The sequence below is a fragment of the Sciurus vulgaris genome (genome assembly GCF_902686455.1).
Source record: "Sciurus vulgaris genome assembly, chromosome: 11".
NCBI lineage: Eukaryota > Metazoa > Chordata > Mammalia > Rodentia > Sciuridae > Sciurus > Sciurus vulgaris.
Window position 1 is genome coordinate 56366256 of NC_136472.1, and position 26329 is coordinate 56392584.

At 33.5% G+C, this 26329-nt stretch overlaps 1 protein-coding gene across 47 annotated transcripts in view; it reads left to right on the top strand.

Annotated features, from left to right (window-relative positions):
* SOX6 (SRY-box transcription factor 6) overlaps positions 1–26329 on the top strand; it is a 551842-nt gene that overhangs the window by 349285 nt on the left and 176228 nt on the right. For all 47 annotated transcript variants that reach the window (XM_079103752.1, XM_079103737.1, XM_079103729.1 and 44 more), the window contains 2 exons: positions 14127–14299; positions 17119–17187. In XM_079103752.1, the coding sequence (XP_078959878.1) occupies positions 14127–14299; positions 17119–17187 (242 nt within the window). The remainder of the gene's footprint in view (positions 1–14126; positions 14300–17118; positions 17188–26329) is intronic.

The following is a 26329-nucleotide window of genomic DNA, read 5'->3' on the forward strand; positions in this document are numbered from 1 at the left end:
GTTTGCTTATTTTCACTGTGCTTTTTTTATTTTTACTTGGCTTAGATGCATCACTATGTTAATTACACGTAGTCTTTTTAGTCATTAACTATGTTTTATTATCCATTTACTTATGAAATGAATAATTCCATATTCCTTCTGTTTTTAAGCTGTTATTGGAAATGTCTGGTTAGCATTGACTAGGCAAAAGCTTGAAAATATAGTTGGAATTCAGGTATCACTAGAGGAATAGGTGGTTTACTTTCATGCTTCTACTCATGTAATATGGGAATTATTTTTCTATGTTAGACAGAAATTGAGTAAACAATGTTGCTATTGATTTCCTAGAAACTTAATTATAAAATTGCTGGAATAATAGTAGCCATGTAGATGTTCTAACACTTTCTTATAGAATAGGAGGAAATACTTTTCCTCCCTGGAAATTATTCAAAGGCCATTGACACTATGACTTTTGTTGAATTGTAGGTTTTGTCTAGTTTTAAAATATTTGGTTGAATTTTCTACTTAAAGTAGGAAAGTTTTGTTTTGCCATTTCAGTGCTAAACAGGATATTCTGTTAATCTCCCTTACAATAAATTTCTTTATTTCTTATATGTATATACATGGTTTTAGAATCTTCTGAAACAAAAATAAATTTTTATTGATTTATGTATTTATATTTTAATCATGAAAGAACATATATTTAAAATTCATAATAATATAGTGCTATAAAATTTAGATATTTTAATTCATTTTAATTGGGCATTTTTGTGTTAATTTTAGTTAATTACTAAGTAAACATTTGTTTATTTTAAGATGAGATAAATTGGTATGATCTTGTATGACCCTGATGTCCCATTATTTGGATATTATTTTTCATAAAATAGATTGACTATTTATATGAATGTTAAATTAAAATTTTCTCTCAAAATACACAGTAAATAAGGCACATTTATACAAGATTCATGAAACAAAGATTTCTTGAGCCTATGCATTTTTAGATTCACGCTGGATTAATGTTATTACCTTTTTTGCTGGAGTGGGGTACCTGGGATTAAACCCAGAGGCCCTTTACAATTGAGCTACATCCCAGTCCTTTTTTATTTTTTATTTTGAGATGGGGTCTTGCTAAGTTGCTTAGGGCCTTGCTAAATTGCTGGGGATGATCTCCAACTTGTGATCCTCCTGTCTCAGCCTCCCGGATCGCTGTTTTTACAAGCGTGTACCACCGCATCTGGAGAGTTTCTACATATTTTAAATAGTGATGAATGTAGTCTAATTTGCTATAGAATTGCACTATCCAATTTCAGGATTACCAACTACATAAATTCATGTCAGAGAATTTTTATGAAGTTTATTTATCAACTACAGAGTCCAGTTGTTCTGTGTAAGAAAGTAACATAGAGAATAAGTTATGACTATAGAATCCATATGTCCTGGATTTACCTGAGATTGTTCTGGATTTTACACCTGTGTTCTTGATTTAATAATTGTCTCTTTTCACCTAAGAAGTATCCTACTTTGGATGATATATTATATAAACAACTTCACATGATGGGATTCCTTTCAAGTATTTTTTGAAGATCCACTGTGTCTAGAACTGTCTAGGAGCAAGGGCACCAGCTAATAGTAAACAAGTTAAAAGACAAATGACATATCAAGTAACTCAGAAAGGTTTTATACATTATTATTACCAAAAGGTGACTAGGTAAATTGTCTTTGTTATGGAACACATCAAGATAAACTCTTCCTTGGTGCATGAAATTCAGTGCTATTAGAAGAGCATAAGTATTTAGACAGAAAGGAACTTAACATTTTAGAAGGAAATAGTCTACAGATGTGTCAGGATAATAGAAAAAATGCATTATTTTTATAATGTCAATGAGTACTTTAAACATTTTTTTAACTTTTTTACAATTGTAGGTATAAAAGAAATGAGTTGCAAGTACTCATTTAACTTAATTAAAACTTGGTAAATTGAGGAGGATTCTTAAATGGGGTTGCTTGTAGCTTGTAAAAGGTTATTCAGTATACCTATAACTTTCTTAAGCTATAGAAAGCAAATCTGCTGGACAAAAATCTTCATGTCTGGTACAGGTATACAAAATACAGAGTAAGAAAACTGGGTAAGAGGCATAGATTTTAAAATGTTGGGCCAGGCCTGCTGGCTCATGCCTCTAATCCCAGCAGCTCTGAAGCCTAATGCGGGAGGATCACAAATTCAAAAGCCAGCCTCAGCAATTTGAGGGTGTAAGTTAGAAAGACCTTATTTTAAAATAAAAAAATAAAAGAGGGCTGGGAATGTGGTTTAGTGGTTAAGTGCCCCTGGGTTCAATCCCTGGTACAAAAAAAAAAAAAAAAAAGTGTTGGGAAACACTGATAACACTGATAAACACTGATCTGGATCAATCTGTAGTGACACAGTCAAGTCATTCTTCCAATTTTTGAAATTCAACCGAAGAATATATTTTGTCATCTAAAGTATAATTTTAAAAGACATCCTCCTAAAAAAAAAGGTTTGGTGGCATTAGTAACAATAATTACTTTATCAATCAACTATGATTTGTTTGGCAGGTATTTTCTCTGAGCAATTAAGTATGTATGGAAATATCACAATGAATTCCATTAATTTGTATGATTAATATGTTAATAATTATAATTAAAGGTAAGTGTAAGAAATTAAAATAAATAAAAATCCTGATATATCTAGTTTTTTAAAAAAGAATTATAACTTGTGCTCTGTTTAGTGTCTTGACATAATTCAATTTTATTGAAAGAACATGATGTTAAAAAGGGTTTATACAATACTATAAATTCCTTTGAAATGTTTCCTATATAAATGTTTAGTCTGTATAATTTATATAGTCCTCCAGTTGATTTTTCCTTCTGAATATATAACTTACATCCATAGAACTGTGTATTTAAATTTTTTCATACAATTTGAAATTGAATTTCTAGATGTTACATTTTCTGAGTAGAGAATTTTCAAATTTGTTGTAGATTCAGTCCCCTTAACCCTTAGACCTCATTTACTGTTCATGGGATCTTAAATAATATTGTTAAATTTATTCTAAACATAAATTAGCATGTAATATCATTATATCCACCAATAAGGTATTTAATTTTTTTTAAATGCAGAAATACTTCTTTTTTAATATTTTTTTTTTTAGTTGTCAATGGACCTTCACTTTATTTATTTATTTATATGCAGTGCTGAGGATTAAACCCAGGGCCTCACACATACCAGGCAAGCACTCTACCACTTGAGCCATAACCCTAACCCAGTTACAACTCTAACCCAGAAATACTTCTTGAAGACTACTTGTGAGGTCATAGTCTTAAACTATGTTTGTTGTTGTTTGTTTTTTAACAAAACCCATTGTGGCGTATTGGAAAAAGGCTTTGCTTGGGTTCAGACTGGCTAGCTTAGAACCAGGACTCCATTGATTACAAACTATGAGATCTTGGACATATTTTAACTTTCCTCTTCCTCATTTTCCTAAGTTTGTTGAAAATAGAGATAAAAATGCTAATTACTAACCCTAGGGCATAGTATTTGAACTATTATAATAGTTCAAAATTTGAGCTATTATAATAGCTCAAAATTGTTTATTGAATCTGAATATACATTTTTTGTTCAAATTCTTTACATTATCTTTATCTTTTCACTGGATTTGATTTCCAACTATTTACACAGCAGTGGAGATGGCCAGAGTTTCCACAGTTACAATTACCAAACTGGAAGCAAAAAAGTTCCATTACTCCTGGAGTTCAATAGTTGCATCTGGTTTATTAATTGGGGTGGCAGCTTATATCCTACTATTTTGAGAACTACTGTTTTAGAGTTGGTTATTAGTTCATTTCAACTTTACTGAGCACAAAATAAATGCTGGACACTCTTATGTCTGTGCTTTGTCATAGAGATGTATTTAACATAGTCCCTGTCCTTAAGGAGCTAACATTCAGGTAGGAGGTATACATTGTGACTGATCATTTGCTCTTCCTCCACACCAATATTCTCTGTAAAATTAATGAGTAGCACTATAGTAGATTCTTATCTAATTCAGAGCAGAGCCTTTAATCTTGGGTGGGGAGTTAGGAGAGTCCAGTAGGGAGGCTGTGCATGAGAGTTATGTGTTTGCAGAGCCATTTTTATGAGCAAGAATATTTTTAATTATTACACTTAAATTATTACTTTTATTATATTATTGCCCTTATTTTAGTGATTTCCTTATTCATTTCAGGCTTTCTTCAAAAGCCAGTGTCTGTCACTGCTGAGATTATTTTTTACTAGTACCACATTCATAGTGGTATTCCTTTCTCTTTGAGGCTCAAATATTTTTCTCTTCTTGTTTCTGGATTACATATCTAGCTCTTGCCTTCAAGTTAAAAAATTAATTAAAAATTCTTATTTTTTATTGGTCTGTAAAATCAGGAACATTTTAAAGTTAGAAAATGAGTTTTATAAACTTCTTTTTAAACTCCATTTGTAACCTACAGTTATTGTATAAAATGACCTTAACTCTTTTAAGGCCTTGAATCAAGCTTTATTCTGCATTTGTGAGAGAATGTTTTAGTATGAGAATAGGACATTTTATTTGTGACTAAACTAATGATTGTTTATAGGTTGAACAAATACACATTGACTTTTAATTTAATCCTTATAAGGCTTCAGAATTTTTTTTGAATATTTTATTCATGTTCTACTTTAGCATATTCAAAATTATCCTGTGATAGGAGATACTTGACTATTTCAAGACCCAGACTTTAATTGTCTTTCTTTCTCTCTTTGACATTTATTAATATTTGTGCTCTGAATATTGTGAATTCTACATGGGAAATATTAGATGACCTTCTAAGCTTTCCAAACACAGTGTTTTTCCATAGTACAAGGAGATATATTTGGCAATGCCTATTTTACCCAGAAATTATAATTATAATAAAGTAAAAATTAAGAATGAAAAGAATATTTATTCAGCTATATTCAACTATAAAAGAACAATTAAAAAAACAGCAATTTTAGAATCAATATGAAATTTCCTCTCTAGGCTCATAATGAGTCTAGATTCTAGTGTCACAGGCCTGTTACCTGATCAGTGTAATTCAGGAAGCTATAAACTATATGTAATTATATAAAAACACAAACTTTCTACCAAACATGTATGCATTTTGTATGGTACTCCACAAAATATATATAATTTTTATGTATCAGCTAAATAGATGCATGAAAGTAAAACTTTCTCCCTTTGTTGTTGGTCAGTTTCATTTTAATTTAATTGCTTTTGCACACCTTTATATCAAAGTCTCACTCCTAGCAACAGCAATGTCCTCTTTGATGTCTTAATAGCTATAAACAACATAGAAAAGTAGAAGTTTGGATGGGGCTATCTAGACTGTTGATGAAATGACTGGTAGCAGGAATGTATTTCATGATGTTTGCCCTAGAATGAGGAATTCATAAAGGATGCAAAATAGGGTTAAAAAAACCAGAGGACCAGTCAAATCGGTCTTTTAGAGAAAGCCCAAATTTCACTGCTTGGATATCCAGGTGCACATACAGGACTCAGTGGAATTAAACATAGGAAATCAAAGTAGAGAGACTCAGCATTAGAAGTTTAGAACTTGAAGGGATCAAGATCAGAGTGAGAGGGAGAGGACGTGAGTGTGAGGTAGAGAATGAGAAATTGAGTTGATGAAGGATGACTGCAAACAGTGGTGGATGTTTGCGGCTTGTACTGAAAGGTCAGCAGGATCTTATACAGGTTTGGGGACTATTTTTAAAGAAAAAAATATGCCAGACATACTTTTCTAGAGCAATGCTTCTATTTTTATAAGCACCCTGGGAATCATTATATTTCAATGAAAAACAAATTGCAAAAATAAATACCCTTATAAAATAGATTGTAAGGAAATTTTCAGCAACTTTATCTGCTGGGTAATTTTGAGAAGGTAGAATATTCCAGAGTTCCATTCTCCATTCATCATGGTGGTTAAGAGGAAAGATTCTGTTGCAAGACTTCCTGATTTTGAATCTTAGGTATATGATTTAATAGCTTAGGATATGGACAAGTTACTTATCCTTTTTATGTCTCAGTTTCCCCATCTTTAAAATTGGGCTAATGATATGACCTATTTCATAGGACTGTTGTGAAGAATAAATGAGTTAATATATGTAAAGCTGTACCTAGCATAGCAAGCCATATTGGGCTAGACTGAGAATTCTCTTGACTTATACTAGGCAAATTGTACATACACCCTGGAAATGGACACTATATATGGTGCGTTTGTATAGGAAACTCTCAGACCTCAGTTGTTTCTGGGAGGTTTCTCAAGCAGTACTAGGCTCACTTCCTAGATTTCTCCATGTGGCTTCCTCTTGGCTAGCACTTGACTGTCTTAGCCTACAGATATGCTGCACCAAGGGCAGCAGTACACTTGACTTGTGCAAATATTTGAGTGTATTTCTCAGACTTTCATGGGTGTTGTAAATATTGTATCTGGAATGTTGGAGAATGTCGGAGAATGCCAGAGAATGCCGTGGTCTGCATAATCATTGTATTTGGGCTTAGAACCAGGAGGCCATATGCTGTTTGGGGAGAGAAGGGTTGGGGAATAAGCATACAGAGGATCTTGTCTGCCAGACTGGTTGCTAATTTCCTGAGTAACTCCAGGCATGTCACTTGATGTCAAGATCTGTTTTCACATCTATAAGATGTCAAAGTTCAATTTACCAACCTCTTTGTCTGATTTCCTAGCCAATCTTTTTAACTTCTTATTTTGTAAACAAAGCCTTACCGAGAAGTCATATATTTCTTTTCTATTTTAAAAACGCTTTAGTCATATATTTCTGAGACTTACAGGGCATTAGAATGCACTGGAGTCTTAGTTTTGCTTCTTATTCTTAGAAATTCCCTGGCTCTAGTATATTCTAGGTTTGAAGTGAGGAAAATTATCTTTTTCTTAGACTCAGGACTTCCTTGAATTAGGAATTAGAAGACTTGAATTAAAATATAATCACATTCTCTGTGACTTGGTCATGTTACTTTACCTCTTAGTAGCTTAGTTTTCCATCTGTGAAAAGAAAACAACCGTAACTTTTAGGGTGAAGATTAAATAAGACAACACTTAAGAACTTTAAAGACAATAGCTCATAGATAATGTTTATTTCTTAGTGGCCCTCTTCCTAACCCCTGAATCAGGTGGAGCTTCTAGAAAAGCAATTCCTGTAATAGTGATATTGAAACAAATTATTCAATTATTTCCCCCAAAGGACCAAAGAACTCCTTGTTTCTTAAAAGCTAGAAATTATTATTTCATTGTGTAGGTAGGTGATGGACAGATAGACATTGAATGTCAACCATAGAACTGTAATGTAAAGGCAGTCTGTCTTATACTGAACAAGGGATGTTTCCGGATACCTTCATTTCCGAATCCCAAAATGATAGGCTAATAAAGCACAATGGGCTGAAGGACCAGCTGTGAGGTTGGGAGCTAGATGGCAGGATTCCATGGATTGTTCTTGCTCTATTAGGATCTGCAACATGAATAGACCTCAGTTGATCCAGGAAATATACTTCCTTTTGCAGTCGGGAAGAGAGGAAGCTGAAGGAGAGGTGAGTGTGCCTAATAGAGACAGGAGAATTTGATCTTGATTTGGGGAGTAGCTGGGTCTTCTTGTCTTGTTTGGACACAGTAGATTTTAAATGAGAGTCATTTACATTTTAAATAGGAAATTCTCATAGATTCAGTGGGGAAAAAACAAAAAGCATGTACCTCAACCCATGAGGCATGCTTCCTGTGGAGTGGTCCCTAAGTAATTGCTCAGAGTACAATTGCTGCATTTATTAAACTTTTTATTTACTGAAGAGTGGATGGTAGCATATGGGAGCAATGACAATAGCTGACTGATGAGAAAACAAAGAAATTCCAGTATTCTGCTGTTTTGAAAAAAGTCATTCAGAATTTAGTCATATTGGTTCAGCTGTTGTAACCAAAGACAGATAAGATAATAGAGGTCTTTGTGGTGGTTTTGTACTGAAATCCTTTATCTTTATGATGCACTGGGGCCCTTTAGAGTGGAAAGCTTTTAAAACTGCTGTTGGATTCAGACCTCAAATTGGCTGCTAGAACACTGGGACAGGGGTTCCTTTCTCAGGCAGTCACCACAAAGTAACTTTTATCAGGGAACCTTCTGATAGATTGTTGGTTTCTTCAGCTTACCCTGTTTATTTTTTGTTGACTTTTTGCTGCCCTATTTTCTGACATTTAAAAGAAGGCTATATCAAAAAAGGCCAATGCTAAATGATGGACTGAGCTTGTGAAGTGGAGACATCACAGTCCATCTGCTGTGTGAGGGGGTTGCAGTGTAAGATGCAGCCGTTTAACCAGGTTATCTGTGGGCAGAAAAGATCAAATGCAGCTTTCTTTTATGACTTGCATTGTATTTGGCCTTTCTTCTCCAACAATGTCCATTAAAAAAAAAAAAAATTAGAACTGACCAGGGAATTGATTCTTAAGAGCTTTTCTTTTCAACTTAATTTAAAATCTTTCTGGATTGTTGGCTGAAATCCTTGATTGATGTTGCTTTGGAATTACTGTTAAGTGCTTTAATCTTTCTAGGATTGATGTGGAAAAGTATATCTTCCTCAGAACTCTGCTCCACTGTCATTGGCAATACTTGCATGGCTGCACACACAGGCATTTTTTTAGTTAACCGGCCTTTTTGTAATTTCATTGTTAAGTTCTTATTAAGTTTATTGAAGTAACTTGGGCAGGGATCCAGTGAAGGAGAATGGTTAGGTATATGTTTTATTCTAAATTTCCTCAGACGTATTTCCAGATAATATCATTTGGTGAATCAGTTTTATTTTGCTTGGTAAACATTGTTTTAACACCACTGCCTTTCATTTCATTAAAAATGAAAAGCATGCAGAGAAATTCACAAAATTTAATTTAGTTGTCTCTGTACTTGCTCCGTATCTCTAGCGCTCTCTGTACCTCCCTCCAACTGCTGTGCTCTTTTCTGGGTTTTGTCATTAGAGAAATTTAGTTATCATCACATAGCAGTGATCTATATTCAGAGAAGAGAGGTATGAAGAGTGACCTATTTAAAATTGCTATACAGTTAAAGTCCTAGGGTGGGGATATTATAAAAGAGGCAAGGTAAATCTTCCACATAGGTAGTGCTCCGCAAGTTTTCGGCCTTGTCCAGATCTTGAGGCTTCAGTGACTTCCCAATGCCCAGTCTTATTTCTGGCACCGCTGATTTGAATCATATACATTTCATAAGGGCAAAATTAACTGGCAGATTGTGGTGCTAACTTTTATGGAGTTATGTGAAAAACAGGCTTTTAAATCAGTATTCAACTTGATTTTTTACTTTTATCATTTATTTTACATCAAGAAGGGAATTACATCATTTCTTATTTTACTTAAATTCTTATCTATTTTGTATTTTCTCTGTGGCTCTTGGCCTGAAGGTAGGTAGCCATAGTTTGTGAAGTTAAAATAAAAAAAATTTTCTATTTTAGTTAATTTTCTTATGTTCTTTAGATTATGACCAAAAAAAGGGTAGAGGGCTGATTTTGAAACTGTTATAATAAAAGATGGTATTTGAAAACTTTTGATGAGGGAAATTGCCATCATATTTACATTTTGAAAAGTGTTTCCTTATTTACGCACTATTGACTTCCTATTGAGACTCAAAATTTTACGTACAACTGGTAAAGAATTCAATGGATCAAATTCAGTAAATCTGAAGTCACTGGAATAAAGGCCCCTAAGAAAAAAAATGTGTCAATTTTAAAGGTCTTTCCTAACTGAAGACCATTTTGTGATAGAGCCAAAGGTTAATAAAATCAGTAGTGAATGTAGCAATTTTACAGATAAGCTATTCACAACAAGTGTAGTTACTTGAATAAAAAGCTAATTCAGTTCTAAAATGCCACATGCAGTAGCACTGAATAGCTGCTTTTAGGTGCTTTCTGGAGGAGGATAAAATACAGAATCACGGCACTCTTCTCTTCCAGCGTCCCTGGCTGCCTGTAAATTGCTGTGAATGGGGCTGTGGGCTGACAGGCTCTATTAAGACAAACTGCCTTTCTCATCGGAGAGATAAAATAAATCAGGTGTTTAGTCAAATTAAAATACTTCAGCTGGAGCAGGCCCTGGGGAGCACTGATCCACCTGACTAATCTGAGAGAAACTCAAGACAGATGTGGTTTGGGGATAAAGACGACCCCATGGAACAAAAAAAGAGAAAGAGAGGAAAAAAAAAAAAAAAAAAAAAAAAAAAAAAAAAGAAAAAAAAAAAAAAAAGGAAAAAAAAAAAAAAAAAAGAAAAACCTGCGGAATTGTCTTTGGAGTTAGAGAATAGATACAGTTTATAGTGGAGAGTGTCAGGCACACACTGTGTGTGATATTGGATAAAAGCAGGCACGCTGACTTGTAGAGAAGCTGTGTACAGAAGCTTTTTTGCTGGTTCCCTTTTTGTGGTTTATGAAACTACCTCTGTTTTTGTGTGGGAGGGAGAAGAGCCCATTTTCTGGCAGTGCTTTTTAGAGAATCATCTTAAGATAGCCTGAAGGATGTGAAACAGATGAGGTTAGGCAGCTACTGATGACCTCTGCTGGCCCCAGCAGATTCTCAAAATCTGATCTGTGTTTTTTCCAAGTTGATTTTATCAAACCTCAAAACATGATTTAGGGTAAGATTTTCTACACAGACTCTGATTAACTTAAAAGAGTGTTCTGTAGTCTTTTGCCTCCTTAACATAACCTGGCTATATTTAGGTTGCCCTGTTATGTCCCATAGGTTGTCTATTCCTTCAGTGACTCCGGCAGTTCTAGTTCCTTTGCTATGGCAAAGTTTCCTGTTTGGTTGAATGAATATTTTTTGAGATGAAATAACTTGCGTTTCAGGTTGAATGGGCAGTATGATTCAGCCTTGATGTTATTTTTTATTACAGAAGCATAAATACTTGCTGTTAATTAAAACACAAAAATCCAGCATCATATGTTTAAATGCCTGTCTTTAAACCATAATATCTGAACAAATTCAGTGAATCAAGAACAGAAAAATCACCACACACATACACACACACATTCGGACGATATGAGTTATTATACTATATAGATTGATTTCTCCTTAATTTGTGCCCCAGGGGATACATGGCTGTATATATAATATTCCCTGTTTTAGATTTGTTAAGATTACTGCATATCACTCCAACTTCATTTGTTGTGCCACTCATATCTATTTAAAATATATTAATATTCTTCTTATTTAAGGAAAAGATAATGACAGCTTTATCAGTACCTAAATTCTAAATCCTCAACTTAAAAATACTAGTTTCTGCTTTGTTTTCATTTTAAGCATGGATCTAAGTCCAATGAAAAATGTATTTAACTGTCACCCAATGTTTTACAATTAAACAATTTGAGTGTCTTTTAAAAATTATATCTTTATGGTTATGCGTAATAGTTGGGTTCATCCTATTGAATGCCTTCATGATTTGTAAGTTGACTCAGATGGTGTGATTCTGTAGGTCCATATTTATTAGCAATGGAGTAGCCACTGCATTTGTAGAACTGTTGGCTTCACTTTGAACAGAAGAGTCTAAGAAGTCATTTCTCTATTATCCTTAGTGTCTCTGTTTCCCATGAAGAGGAGAAAGGAGAATAAATTAAAGATAATTGGAAAGACTTTGTTCTCCTATGTTAACATGGGCGAAGAGAAAATTATCCAGTCTTTACTGGGAAATCTAAATATCATATATTTAACTCTTGTATTGGCCCTTGCCTAAATGGTAGAAGCTCTTTATAAACAGGGCAATATAGTATAGAAACTATCTCAGTATCCAATCAGCCTTTTCTTAACTCACCTCATATACATAGGTATAACGAGAAAATTGCATGTAGATTAGAATACTGCACAAAATATATGTAATAAAAAGCACACATATTTCATTTATTTCATAACTTTTCAATCTATCACCCCACCACATTGCAGCCAGAATGACCACATTACTTTTGCTTAAAATACTTCAACTGTTTTAAATTATTAGAATTCAAAACCCTACAGATCCCCAACACACACACACACACACACACACACACACACACACACACACACACACACCCTCTGCCTGTATTGTTTTGTCCTCTTGGAAAACTCCTTGACCACCAACTACCCTCTAATACCCCTTTTTTTTCAGTTGTAATTCCTTTACCATGTTGCTGCTTCACATTTTCTGAAAAACTCTTCAATCAAGCCACTCTCCAACTCTTTACATACCTAACTCCTATTCATTGTCCTCTTCATTACTTTTTCAGGTTACCCTCCTTGAAATTGGACTTTCCAAAACTGTTTAAAACTATCCTTAAATATTTGTCTTTTTTGAAATTCATATTTAGGGAATAGTATACTTTTATACCTGTGGTTACTGGATATTATAGTATCTGACACATAGTTGCCATACAGGATATATTTCTTGAATTAAATTATGAAATAAGTAAATAAATACTTTTTTTTTTTTTTTTTTTACTTTTCTTGTCTTGTATCTTCTTGTTCCTGTATACATTGACATATACATTAGTGAGCTTCTTTATGCTTTTGAAGAGATTTTATAATTGGTTCTGGATAAAGAAGGTTTTCCTTTTACTTATTGCTGAAATAAAAAAACATTTTATTTTTAATCAATTCTGGAGCTAGAAAGAATACCTGGTTACTAGCCTTGGTATAGTATTTCTTTCCTTATCGGGCGAATATGCTTTCTAACTTCTTGCTGTCTTCCTTTTCTTTGACTATTGATTTTAGGTACTCTTTTAGATCAGTGATTTTTTTCAAGGGATACAGACAGTTCTTTTATTTTAAGGACCTGGGTTCACATTAATAATCCCAAGGTAGCTTCTCTGCTGAGATCATCCTTATTTTGTGGGAATCACACACTAGCCAAGTGCTAGCTAGCATCCTCTGAAGATAACTTTTCTCCTTGGGGCCATTCATAATTAAAATATTTTTAGCTTCTCAGATTGTTCTGGTGTTTTCTTAACAGGAATGAGGAGGGTTTCATAAGGAGGTTGGAAGTCTCCCCTTCCACATACACAAAAATTGGCAATCTTTGTCCCCTTTGACAGCTGGTGGCATCTTTCTGAAAAGCTTTCAAATCATAGATCATTTCTTCGTAATGAAACCCGTGTGGCTCAAATACAGTAGGTTGAAATTCTTATCTTATGCTGCAGTAAAATGCTCTAATTTAGATTCACAAAAGGATTCTGTACCCTTTACTTAGGAGAGCTGTGCAATTTGCCCATAAAAAGACTGTTCAGCACCATTAGTACATACCATAAGTGTTCAGCAACATCATATTCATTAAACAGCATATCCTTATGCATAACCTTTTCAACCTCAAAATGTGTTTTTTTTTTTCCTTTTGAAGAATGATGAATGGCAAAGGGGTGAGGGAGCCCCCCCAAGCAACATTGTTGCCTTTAAGAATGAAGTTGGGACTTCAGCTTGATCCCTTCATAGGGAAAAAAAATCGCATTCAATCCCTTCTTACCTGAGGCAGTTTTTATTCTGCGTAGAACTCATTCCATGACCAAGAGATTGACCCCTGACTTTTGAACTTCAGAGACAGATCTTTGCACAATAGAAAAAATTAAGGGCAATGACCAGAAAATTCTTTAAAAACATTTGTTGAGCACTTCCAATGTCTTAGCTATTGATACTGTGTTAGTTGCTGAGGATAGAGGTGATTATGGAATGCTAATATAATCCATAGTTTCTGATCTCTGGTACTGAATTTATAAGTTTCCTAGCTTGATCAGATAGATTGGTGGCAGTGTGGTAGAAAGGAGAGAATAGGGTTGATAGTTATGCTTTATTTTTGTTTTCAGAGGTAGAAGGGAAAATTACATTAGAATTTTATGATAACAATAGTTTTTCTTGGCAGGGACAATGATGAACCCTAGCATTCATTCCATTGCTATAATTACTCTGTGGCATTCCTGTGCTCACAGTGGCTTACAGTCATTGTCCTAGATCTTTAAGTGTCCAGGGGAGTCCCTTTCTAAAATCTGCCTTCTTCCCTGATTCCTTCAGATATTCCTCAAGCTTGTGAAGATCTCTTCTCACTTCCATTTTAGGTACACCTGAGAGCCTGGCAGAAAAAGAACGGCAGCTCTCCACCATGATTACCCAACTGATCAGTTTACGGGAGCAGCTCCTGGCAGCGCATGATGAACAGAAAAAACTGGCAGCCTCGCAAATTGAGAAACAACGGCAGCAAATGGACCTTGCTCGCCAACAGCAAGAACAGGTGAGCCCTGCAAAAGGTGCTGATACGCTCCAGATTTGGAATGTGCCAAGCTTGGAGAGTAATCACATTGATTGCTTTATTTATTGTAAGTTTTCTTTAAAAGAGTAAGAAAAAAAATAAATAAAAGAAAGAAGAAAAAAAAAAAAGAAGAAGAAGAAGAAGAAGCCTTCTGGAAGTTTAGAGTTCAGGAAAACTGAGGGAATTTGTGGAGGACAAAGAAAAGCATCATAGCAAGGGGACTAACTTAGATAATATATTGTTTCAGAAGGTTTGAATTTGACTAATTGCTCAGAGATACTCTTTCATATAGGCATGGCAGGTAATCCCAATGCAGTTAAATTGTAGGTAAGTGACTTCTCTGAGCTTTACTTTTATCATCCAGTAAAAGAGACTTCTGTTCTAGAAAAACTTTGAGGATCTTTCAGCTCACTGATTCAATGGTTTTTCTCTGGCTTTGAAGCTAGTGTGAACGTCTATCTTGGTTTGCTCCAAGTATCCCTGGTTTATGCTTGTTTTCCAGGATAATTATTAATGCCCTACCCCTTTTCATAAAAGTTATCTTTGTTTGGATGATAAATTGCATGGTCACTATTTATAGCATAGGTAAATCATTGAAAACAAATTAGCAAGTGGTTCCTGAAAGAATTCAACTTGATTGACTTAGAAATGAAAGCAAAGGAAAAAAACAGCAAAGTTTGAATGTATATCTTCTAAAAAATAAATCACTTTTCCAAATGTTTTTCTTGTCTCATAGAGTACATTAATCTAACAACAATGATCCTATAGAGTAGTCCCTGATGCTTTAGATCATACAGACCCAAATTAATGTGCAGTTTTTAGGAATCTGACATTATTACTGGAATTATCTTTTCAGTTAAATGTATTTTATAGGGGTATATAGAGCAATATATGCTCTGTTGATTTTAATGAGTTGTGACGTCTGGTATTTTATATGCTTGAATATTTGCCCACATGTAGGAATATGGACTCAGCCCCTAATGGAAAATAACATAAAGGAACACTGTAAAAAATCAGAAGTTAGAATGTCATTTAGCCATCCAGAGATGACACAGTAATTAACTATTGACACTTGTGAATAAGCTAGCACAAATTAATCTTGACACATTTGCAGACGAGTGATATCTTACAGTGAACACTTTGTAATTATATTTCAAAATGAAAATTAAATGACACTTAAAACTAGGTTGTCATGCTCAATGAAGCGAGCATGTAGCTCAACCGATTGGCAAATAAAATTCAGAATTTGAGCCACATGGTGCTTATGTACCATACTTCACTGTGTCAAACCCATACGTCTAGAGTGGATGATAGTAATTGCACTGTGGTGTTTTGGATGCATTTCTATGCAGCACTTTATCATTTAGGAGGGGCCATCAATATTAGATGCCTAGTGGTGTTTCACTAGTTTGCTAAGAAGAAATAAATATTCAAAGGATCCAGCGTCTATACCTAGAGCTGCAGAGTGAGTTGTCCATTTCTGATTTGAGTGGTGACAAGCAGAGTGGGCTGTTCCAACCTGATTAAATACTGTTTCCATTTTGTCTATAAAGCTTTGGGGAGGAGTAGCCCCATTTCTCAAATTGAAGTCTATGTTAGGAGAAGCTTTATCATGCATTCCAGCGTGAGCCAGTTATCACCAGAAATCAGAAAGCAACATTTGAGAGCAGACTGCTATATGCCGTCATTTTATATTGAATGAGATAATTTGGGGCATTCCCCCTGCACTAGGCAGAGAATCAAAAAGGTTCATGAGAATACAGCTGGGGTCTGGGACTTTGACTTCCATCATATCTTTTTCTAGAACACTGCCTTTTGGAAATAAGAAGAAATGAGAAGAAAATACTTTATCATTTGCCTACAAGGCTCTACTAAACCAAATCCTTCAATGAGTATTCTTTGGCCACTTTTATCTCTGGCTTTCTAGGTTGGCAGTGAGTGTGTTCCAAATAAGGAGCATCTCCCTGGACTTCAAGCAGCTCAGTTTCTGAGGCAATAAGCAGCCAATGCCTAACTCATGCCTCATAGTAAACACCATTATGCTAAGGACATTGTTTTCCTCCCTGAGGGGCAGATTCTGTCTTCTTACAGGGATTGTATTCAATGATTAATATTTGTTTGATAGATCAGATAATGCATTAAGATGTTGAATTAGATCATTGGGTGAGGTAAGGGAATATAAAACTTGTATCTGGATCCTGTACTGTAATATAAGCATATTCCCCTGGAAAGAATAAGTGGATAAATGTTAAATTACACCTGTTTGTCCCAAATACTTTGTAGATCACATATAACATCAACAAAAAATATTGAACATTTTTAACTCTTTACTGTTTTTAATGCTCCTTGACAATATTTCTAAGCATATCAGTGCTCAAAATCTTTCTATCAGAAAAGGTTTCTTCAAAGTAGATGATATTATACAATAATAGAAAGCTTTTTCTTGTCTTTGCTTATAGATTTTACTTTTTACATCCAAATTAAGCTCTTTAGACTAATGTGACAGAGTTTTCCCATCTCTATAAGGATGGAGTTTCCAGAGTCCCATGATATCAAGCTAATCAGTGCAGATATAGGTGAAATGCTCACAAATATAATACAAGGGGTAATTCTCACCTATAGATAGAGAGATGACATCTGTTCCAAAATGTTTCTTTTCTCAACTTTCTGCCTCTCATTTTATAGGAGTTCTTTCACATAGAGTGCAGTAAAGCATTCCTATAATACCTGGAGAGATACCTGAAGTAATGGCAAAGGTGTAAGCATTTCATTTTAACTTAATGGAACTTTATTTCTGATAGATTGCAAGACAACAGCAGCAACTTCTGCAACAGCAGCACAAAATTAATCTCCTGCAGCAACAGATCCAGGTCAGTGTATTTTATTACTCTTGTCTGATTATTCTTACTTGAAAATGGGACTTAAAATGTTGCAAATGCACCCTTGTCTTAAACAGCACCAATAGGGTTGTTATTCAAGGATGCTGTACACAATTGTATAAATGGATATAAAAAATATTGACTAGATGGAGGTCGAAGCATTCTTATGTGATGTGTAAGCAGAATAAACCTTACCTTTTTTCCTTCTGCCATTTGCCTAAAAACAATGAAGTGAAAACCTTTTTGGTTTTCAAGGCAGCATACAGATGCTACTTTTATTGCCACAAATTATTTCCTGCTTTGTGTTTTATTATGTAATAGTACCATGGAGAGAAACTTACTTCTTTTATTTACTTGTTAGGATCAATTGGGCCAGTTATGAGAAGAATCTGGGTAAAGACTATTAATAATTAATATGTTCCTGAACAAATATTAACTGTGTTCCTTCTAGATGCTGAGGGAAAATAAAGGTTAATGAATGATAGTCTGTCTTCGAGGAGTTTATAGTCTAGAAAGGAAGAAACCTTGTTTCTGAATAATTGTAACTTAATTTACAGAGTTTCTTTTTTTTTTTTTTTTGGCCTTCTGAAACTCCATAGATCATAATTACAATGGTCTGAGAAGGGAAGATGATCTGATTTCTGTCATTCCTTTATATACTGGTGATTAATTCAACTAACAGCTACTTGAGATAGGTGAGAGAATTGGTTTCTATTTCTGAATAGGAACATACGTGTGTAAGTTCTAGAAAGCACTAGCATAAGGAACTGTTTGGTAATTAATCCTCAGGAATATTTGTTGCTGTAGATTTTTCTAATCTTCAAGGATCTGTGATTTAACCTAGTTGGGTTGCATAATATGAATTAGATTATTTCTTTTTTGAGGTTAATATCATACCTTTCTGTAATTAAAAAAAAATAAGCAGCATAAAGTTTAATCTTTTACCTCATTGATGAACACCAGTGATTTTTAACTCAAATTCTTTCTTCATTTTGTTAATAGTCATTTTTAGTGTTCCAGGTAATAGTTACTGAAGTCTACTTCAGTACTTACCTAATTTGGCTTTTTGCCCAGCCAACTTCACTAGGAGGTTTTATTAAAATTGTTATTGTTTTTGCTGATTCTATATTCCACACTAAAATCTATGTTTCAAAATAAAAAGTCCAAAAAAGACGAGATGGAATGTCTTTATCATTTGTGATGGTCAGCCTCTACAATTAAACCTTGGAATAATTTCTCATCTTGATATCTCTTTTATGACTCATGCTGAGATCCTTAATTAAATAACTGTCCAGGCGTTCCCTTCTTCTGTCCTTATTAAAAATTTCAGTGTATTTCCTACTGTTAAGGTCAAGATTTTTAGCCTGTAGCTTCCTACATTTTCCTCTAGATCCCTCTCTAAGAACTCAGTAGGTGTTAAATAACATGATCATTTAGTTCTGTCTGTGTCTTCTATTTGCAAAGCAGGAATGGAAGAAGTTCCCAGAGATGTTCTTGTATCAGTTAATTAATATTAATGTTTTTACTCCCTTTTAATACTTCTTTATTTATTTCTAATATATTTTATTTCTTAGTCCAGTGTTGTTTGTGTTGACTGGATGTCTTAATTGATGTTTTCCATGGTACTGAGGACTTCAGATGAATGGCAACCAGTTCAGATTATTTTTATGAAATATTATTAGTCTTTATGGATTATATACAATTTTATAGTTATAACTCGACTGCATGCAATTGATGTCTTTTTCAGGAAACTACAGAGGGTGATCTTAAAATATTCATCTGAATGTTCAATTTGAGAAACAGGAATAATTTTTTTCAAGTTTTTTAATAGAAGCTTAATTGCTTTTAAATATTGTGGATATTTCTCATTGCTGAAATTTTTAAAAATTCAAGCTGATTAGCACTTGAACTCAGCTGTATGTTATTAAATGATAGGGATATTCAATGTCAGAGTTACATTCATGTTAGGAAATGGGACTCTATAACAAGAATTCATATTTAAAAAAATAAGATGAGGCAATAAGATCATATTTATAGTTCACTCTGTTCTGAGCTACTGCTTCATGACTTATCTTGTCAGTATTTATCTTATCAGTATGAGACCATTCAAAGAATTTTTCAAATGCTGAAAAACACTCCTTATACAAACTTATTTATCTCTGACACTTACAAAGCAGGTTTTGATATTTAGGCTTTTAGTTATTTTTTTTGGAAAGTGGAATAGGTTAACTATATTTTCCAATATAGTTTATGACGAGTCATAGATGTGATCAAATTTAGGGGAATTATTGTTGGACTAATTTTAATGTAGTTTTTGAACAACATATGAGATTTAAGGAATGCTTCAAACATTCTTTTCCCCATGAAAGTAACATTCTCCTATTTGAAAACAAAACAGAAAAAAGAACAAAAGCAAAATGATTAAAAAAGAAACCTAACTTCTCTTCTAGAAACAAATGAAGAGTACAGAAACAATGTAAGCAAGTCTGACAATTTTTTCTCCTTTTAAAATCATGAGTGCTAGAACCTATTAGCTAACATGGTCAGCAAGAATAAGCTATGGCAATTGGTTATGGGTCACAAGTATCAGGTGGTGACATTCAAGATTGTTCTTCTAGTTCAGAATGCTGACTTCTAAATTAGTACTGGTTTTTTGCAATTTGCAAGCTTTAATAGAAAGAAAGGAAAGAGTGCCTAACCTCTTGTAACAACTGCACACAAACACATCGGGGTCTATTATAACGGAAACAAATGAAAACCTGAATGATTTGCACAAATTGAAAAACAGTATTTTTCATTAGAATTAGGAAAAAGAATGATTAAGGCAACATTGTAAAAGTCACCATACTTATTTTGTTTGCACATTCAAAACTTACATGTGTAGTTAAAAATAATTTATTTCGTATTTTTTTCCTTAAATATAAATTTTTAACATAGTTTTGCCCAGGTAAATGCTAGCTAAACTTTTAAAGAGCTACTTCTAAGACCATGTAAGGGATGTTAAAAAAAGTATGATGAATGATTATGAGAACTATTTTCATGTTTTTGATGAGTTTTTTCCACTTAAAATATCAGGATAATAACTTAAATGATTATTTAAATATTTTAATATTAACAGATCTTTCAGGAGGCTCTTTGCTTTGTGAATTCAAATCACTGTTTTTTCTTTGGGGAAAAATGGGGATTCCTCTAATTCATTCCATATTAAGTAATTCTCCTAATGTGGAGCCCAAAAAAGTTAGACAGTTTTTATATTTCCAGGGCAGAATAGCACAATTTTTATCAAGTCTATGAAAAGCAAAATAATAGGTCATGAAACATGAATCCTTGGAGTTAGGAATATTGATTCTTGTGCTGTAATTCTAAAGAACAGATAACTGCTTTAGTAATTTTATTCTCCTCTCACCTACTGCATAATAGTATCTTAGCCAACATTTTGAAACATTTTAAAAAATTTATTTATGAGTCATATTAACTGGTAAACAAAATTCACTTTTAATCCATCAGATAGCTAAAAACAGATTGAAGCATATTTATAGCATTTTAATCTACTATTAAATTGTAGACTGTTTTAAGGAAAATAATGTTTTATAAATCCTGATTTCTTCATTCATGCATGTATTTTTTCATCTAACTTTATTTGACCATGTCATGATTTTGAATCTAGAGAAGATATTCTTCATGGACACAATATACCACAATCTTTGGTTCCTATAATATGTCAATAGGAATAGATTTAACTAAGACTAAGCTAGAATTTAGTCTTTCGAAAGAATTCAGCTCATTAAAATATCTCTGTGAGAAACCTACTTTTTCAGAGATGAATGGTATTATCCAATCAATCAGGTCTCTTCAGACTCCAGTTAAGAGTTATTCAAGCGGCTTGCATTGTGTTCTATCCAGGCAGTATCCTCTGAACACCAGTCTCTTAAGATTGGACTGACTGGTTGGGATTTTATTAGGGTATTTGGCTTTCTGGGTCAGCTCAATGATTTTTGTCAATTCATACACATACATACATCTTTTTGAATATAATGTTGAGACTTGAAATTGTTATCTCTGTTTTCTTTATGATTAGTATACAATATTCACTGCCCTTCCCTCATCATTTAATACAATGGATAGCAAATTTAATTTGTAGAAAAACTGAACCAATTCTGTTGTTGATTCTTTGCAGATACTATTTATCTTAACGAAAAATTTTTCTTTGAAATTTTGTAATCCATGCTGCTTATTTACTTCTCCCCAAACCAACTGAAGCTTCATTTTGTCTTAAAAGTATATGAATATTTTTCATATATAGTGTTTTCTATATTGATTATATTTGTGTGCTTTTGGCAAATTTTGTGTGTTTGTGTTTCTGCCATCTGACAAATGTGTAGAAACATTTATTTCCTGTATAGTAACCAGAGAGATGCTAATATTATAAGCAAGGAAGTGATTGTTCTTAAACAATTGGACAAAGTAATTCAAGATGTACCCTTATCTTTTAAGAAGATAAACCTTACCTTTTGTTTCCTTCAATATGATTAACTATAGGCATTTCAGGTATCTGCTGGGCAGAATAAAGGACTACCTTTTTATGTGGAGTAGTTGTCTGAAGATTAGAAATAATTACTTTGCACATTAGCCTTCATGGCCTGCTTGACCTGGTTAATTAATTTTTTGCTAGCATAATAATAATAGATATATATTTGAAGATATGCTTTATCATTAAGTATCTAATTGACCTCTAATTTTAAGAGCTGAACCTTCCATTTATTGTCTTTCGAAAATGTCTGGAGCAGCCAAGGGAAAAGCTGAGGACAGTCAGGAGCTGACTTCCAGACTCATGCAATCCCTTCGTCTTAGGTTATATCTCTTTGCTAATTGTATTTAGCCTTGATAAACCAAAGGCAATTACAGTGTTTCTGTTTTGGCTCTAGTGAATAGTCTTTTTTTGTGTGTTATTGATCAGGTAATGGATCTCCTTCCAAAAGCTTGTGAAAAGGACCGAATAAACCCATTGAAAGTAATTTGATACTTCTATTGGCACTGTACACATATCTGATACTCTTTTGCAATAAAATGAGTGTTATAAACAAAGCTTAAAAGTCTAGGATTAGCCCCCAGCTTCAGCAAGCCCTTAAAATATTTTGTAATTCTATCTTCAATCATGAATTAGCCAGGAAAAACAGACCCTCTCTCTTCTCTTTATTTCTCTGCTGTACGCTGTTTTTAATTGCCCACAGGCAAGCTGTTGTGATCTTCCTTGGAAGTTTAAAACCAAGATAAAAATGCAAATCTAATTATTTCTTTTATGTAATCTAATTAACTTTTTAAGTAATGATAGATGCTCTATAGCCTGCTTCAAACATTTTAATAATAAAGTTTCTGGATTATAAAGAATAGGTAATGCTGCTATAATTTATAAATAGTAGCAGGTGTAAAAATTTCCAAAATTACAAATTCTTTTCATGGATTATAACTCCACATTAATCTTGCTAGATTGTTTGTTAATGTTGGAATGGCTCTAGAAATAAGAAAGGACCCAACCAGATCCCATGGGCTACTGCATGACATTATTAATCAGCTAGCTACCTGTTTTGTTTTCCAACTGTGACCTTATTGCAAAAATCTCATTCAACAGACCAAAACTGGAAGGTGAATCTCAATACTTGTCCTTCAATCATTTCAATCCTTTCTACCTGAATGTTCCTTCTTTATCTTAGCTTCTAGTGCTCAGTCCCCAGCTCTCTCCAAAATCATACTAGTACAAATTCAGGGAAACCAAAGTCTCTGCTTCTTTCTGGGATTAAAGTAGGCAGGGCAGGATATAGCAGAATGAACAGATGATTGAGGTGATGCCAGCAATGTGACATTACAATTGTTCCACCAATCTTCCAGGGAAAAAGTGTTTCTCTTCTATATGTTCTTGTTATGCTGAGGGCTCAGTTTAGTGTTAGTCTTTAGTACCCTTCTGGGATATACTAACCACCCCACCCCAGTGTAAGTGAGAGAGTTTGAGTAAGTGCAAGCTAGAGAATCAAGGCAGTCTCAGAGCCTTAGAGGTAGAATCTACATAAATATAAAATTTCTTTTCATGATTATCTTTGTTTTCTATTTATGAAAAATGATTTTAGTTTTACATTTGAGGTAGTTATATAATAGTTCTTTAAGAAATAAGTATATTTATTATTTATATATTTTATGAAAGAGTCAACTTAAAAACCTTAAAGAAATAGTAGTGAGATATTTGAGTATGGCAAACATTATGAAGTTAGTCCTTCATTATGGGACCTTTAAGAAATCAAAAGCATGTCTTGTTTGGAAATATTATCTAGACTCCTTATGATCCTCATTCACTGGTGCTAGAGAGGAGAGGTAGTAACTCTTGTTGAAGAGCAATACAGTGAGCTAACCATAAAGGTATATTTTAAAATTACTCTGTTATTTTGGTTTTTTTTTCTACCTTTTATTGGAATTAAAATGTCCTTTTTATGAAGTAATGGTGATATAGATGGCATCTACTTTATTTCTTTCTTTTTCAGTAGTTTTATTTGGTAAATTCTCAAATATATGTAAGTATCCACTTTTGTTTTTCTTTGGAATTTTATTGGTTCATGATACACAAAATTTAAAAACTCTTACTCTAGTTCAAATCCTTTACTTTACAGGAGGAAATTGAGACACAGACCACTGACTTGTCTAAGCTTTTATTAAAAACCTGGATATTGTTAGCACCATAAGTGGGACCCAAATTTCTTAATGTTAGATTTGGTACTGTTTCCAGTATTCCAGGTTGGGTCTCAGTTCACCCTTTCTGTGGCTTAAATAAATATCAGTGCACTTCAGTTTCCTGTTTTATAAAATGTGGATAATACCTCACATCTAAAATCTCATTGTATTTGCTACCCTTAAGTGGAAAAATATTGAAGATTTGCCACTAAACTCAGTTTCTCTCCCAGAACTATTACAGTTATGGGTATGTGCCCACAAGGAAAAATATATAAAAGAATATAACTGGAATCTTTTTATAGTTCTATCTTCTCCATGTGGCAAAAGTGAGCTGTGAGTGACAATTTCAATGGCAACTGTTCTCAACCTTAATTGTAATCATCTGGATGCCTTTTAAAACTACTAATGCCAGGCAGGTGCAGTGGCACATGCCTGTAATCAAGCAGCTCAAGAGTCTGAGGTAGGAGGATCCCAAGTTCAAGGCCAGCCCTAGCAATTTAGTGAGGCCCTAAACCCTGTCTCAAAATAAAAAAAAAATAAGAAGGACTGGGGATGTACCTCAGTGATAAAGCACCTCTGGGTTCAATCCCCAGTACCAAAACAAAACAAAAACAAAAACAAAAACAACAACAATAACAAAACAACTCAAATTAATGCCTGGGTCCCATCCCAAAGATTCTGATTTAATTCATTTGGGGTTCAGTCCCAGCATGGGAACTACTATAATCTATATAGGTAATTCCAGTGGACAATCAGAATTGAGAAATACTGCTTTTTACAGGGTAATGAAGATTAAATGTAAACCCTAAATTGTTTAGATTGACTCTTTCCTTGCCTGTCTGTCCATCCATCCATCTATCCATTCATCCATCCATTCATTGACCCATCCGGAGGATTGAATCATAGTTTAAAAAGTTCCTGAGCAGTTAAAATGTACTTTTGGTCACAGCTATTTTACTTAATAGCTAGAAAACTTATAAAGGACCATGGTTTGAACAATTTAAATTATTTTATAATATCTTGATTTTTATTTATATATGGTTATACAAAGAAGACAAGAATGTATTGATTTCAAATGTGTGTCTTCAGGATGAAATACATTAAAAAATGAAACATGGTATTACAAAATAAATCTAAAACATTTCAGAAAATAAATTATCAGGTGCCATTTGACTTTTATCTACTAAACAGAATGAATTTTGACTCAAGACAAGAATGCTCTTTTTATTTAAAAAATATTTTTCATGAAATTGGCTATACCTTGACATCTGCGAGGAATGTATGAATCTGAATGATCTTTTATAACATAATCATTCAATTATATGTTTAAATCTCACTTTAAAAATTCATTCAGATTTATACATTCTTAAAGAGAATAAGATCTGTTGTGTTTGAATGTATGTGATTTCAAATTTCTGTGGAACCAGCACAGATATTGGAAGCAAATAAATCAGGGTATAAATTCTAATTCTACTGTTTTATTAATTGTAATGTTTTGTCACTTACTACCTATGAGACAAGTTATATAATGTTTCTGAGCCTGCATTTCCTAATTTCTAAAAATGGATAATTATAGTACCTTACAGTAGTTTTGAGATTAAAGATAATTACTAGCCCCTAGTAAGTGCTCAGTGCATATTATCTATTGCCATCACTATGACTGTTTTTGTATGACTAGGTATAGGAATAATTTCAAAGTTCCTAATGAAGAAACATACATGTACATATTTGGTATGTGCATGTATATGCTTGTTTGTGTCTATATACCCATGCATATTTAGAACCCATGAATTAGTGGTATGAATACAGAATAATCCATGTGTATGCATTATAATCAATTATTATCACCATGATAATCTAGAGAAAAAGAAAGAGCAACAATTTTCTCTGGCTGCCAAATCAGAGTTATTTTAATTGTCAGTGAGTGAAGAGTAAGGTTTATCAGGCAATCAGAAATGACTGACTGAGAATTAGACAGAGCTGCCTAGAGATTGTACGAAAGGGATCATGACATTTTATTTTGGAAAAACAGGGTCAAATTCTCACCTTTCACATTAAAATGTGCCTTGTTATTAGATCAATAGTGCTTGTGAAATTAGAAGGATAGTAAACAAACCTTTCCAATTTATTTTATAGCTTTTAAACACAGATGAAGTTAGTTGATGTAACTGCACAAAATGCAAAAGTCTTTCTTGTTTAAAATAAAGTTGTTCATATAAATCTTATGTATGCCATCTCCTGTAAGTCAAGCATTTGCCTAGCTTTTGTGAATTATGTCTATACTTAGAATTTAAGAAGTTAAACAGTATGCATACCAGACTTGAGAGATGGGAAATAAAAATTGATATACTGTGTGACACTTGATATAGCACAGGGAAATATCTTTTAAATGCTGAGGGATGTACTGACATAGCCA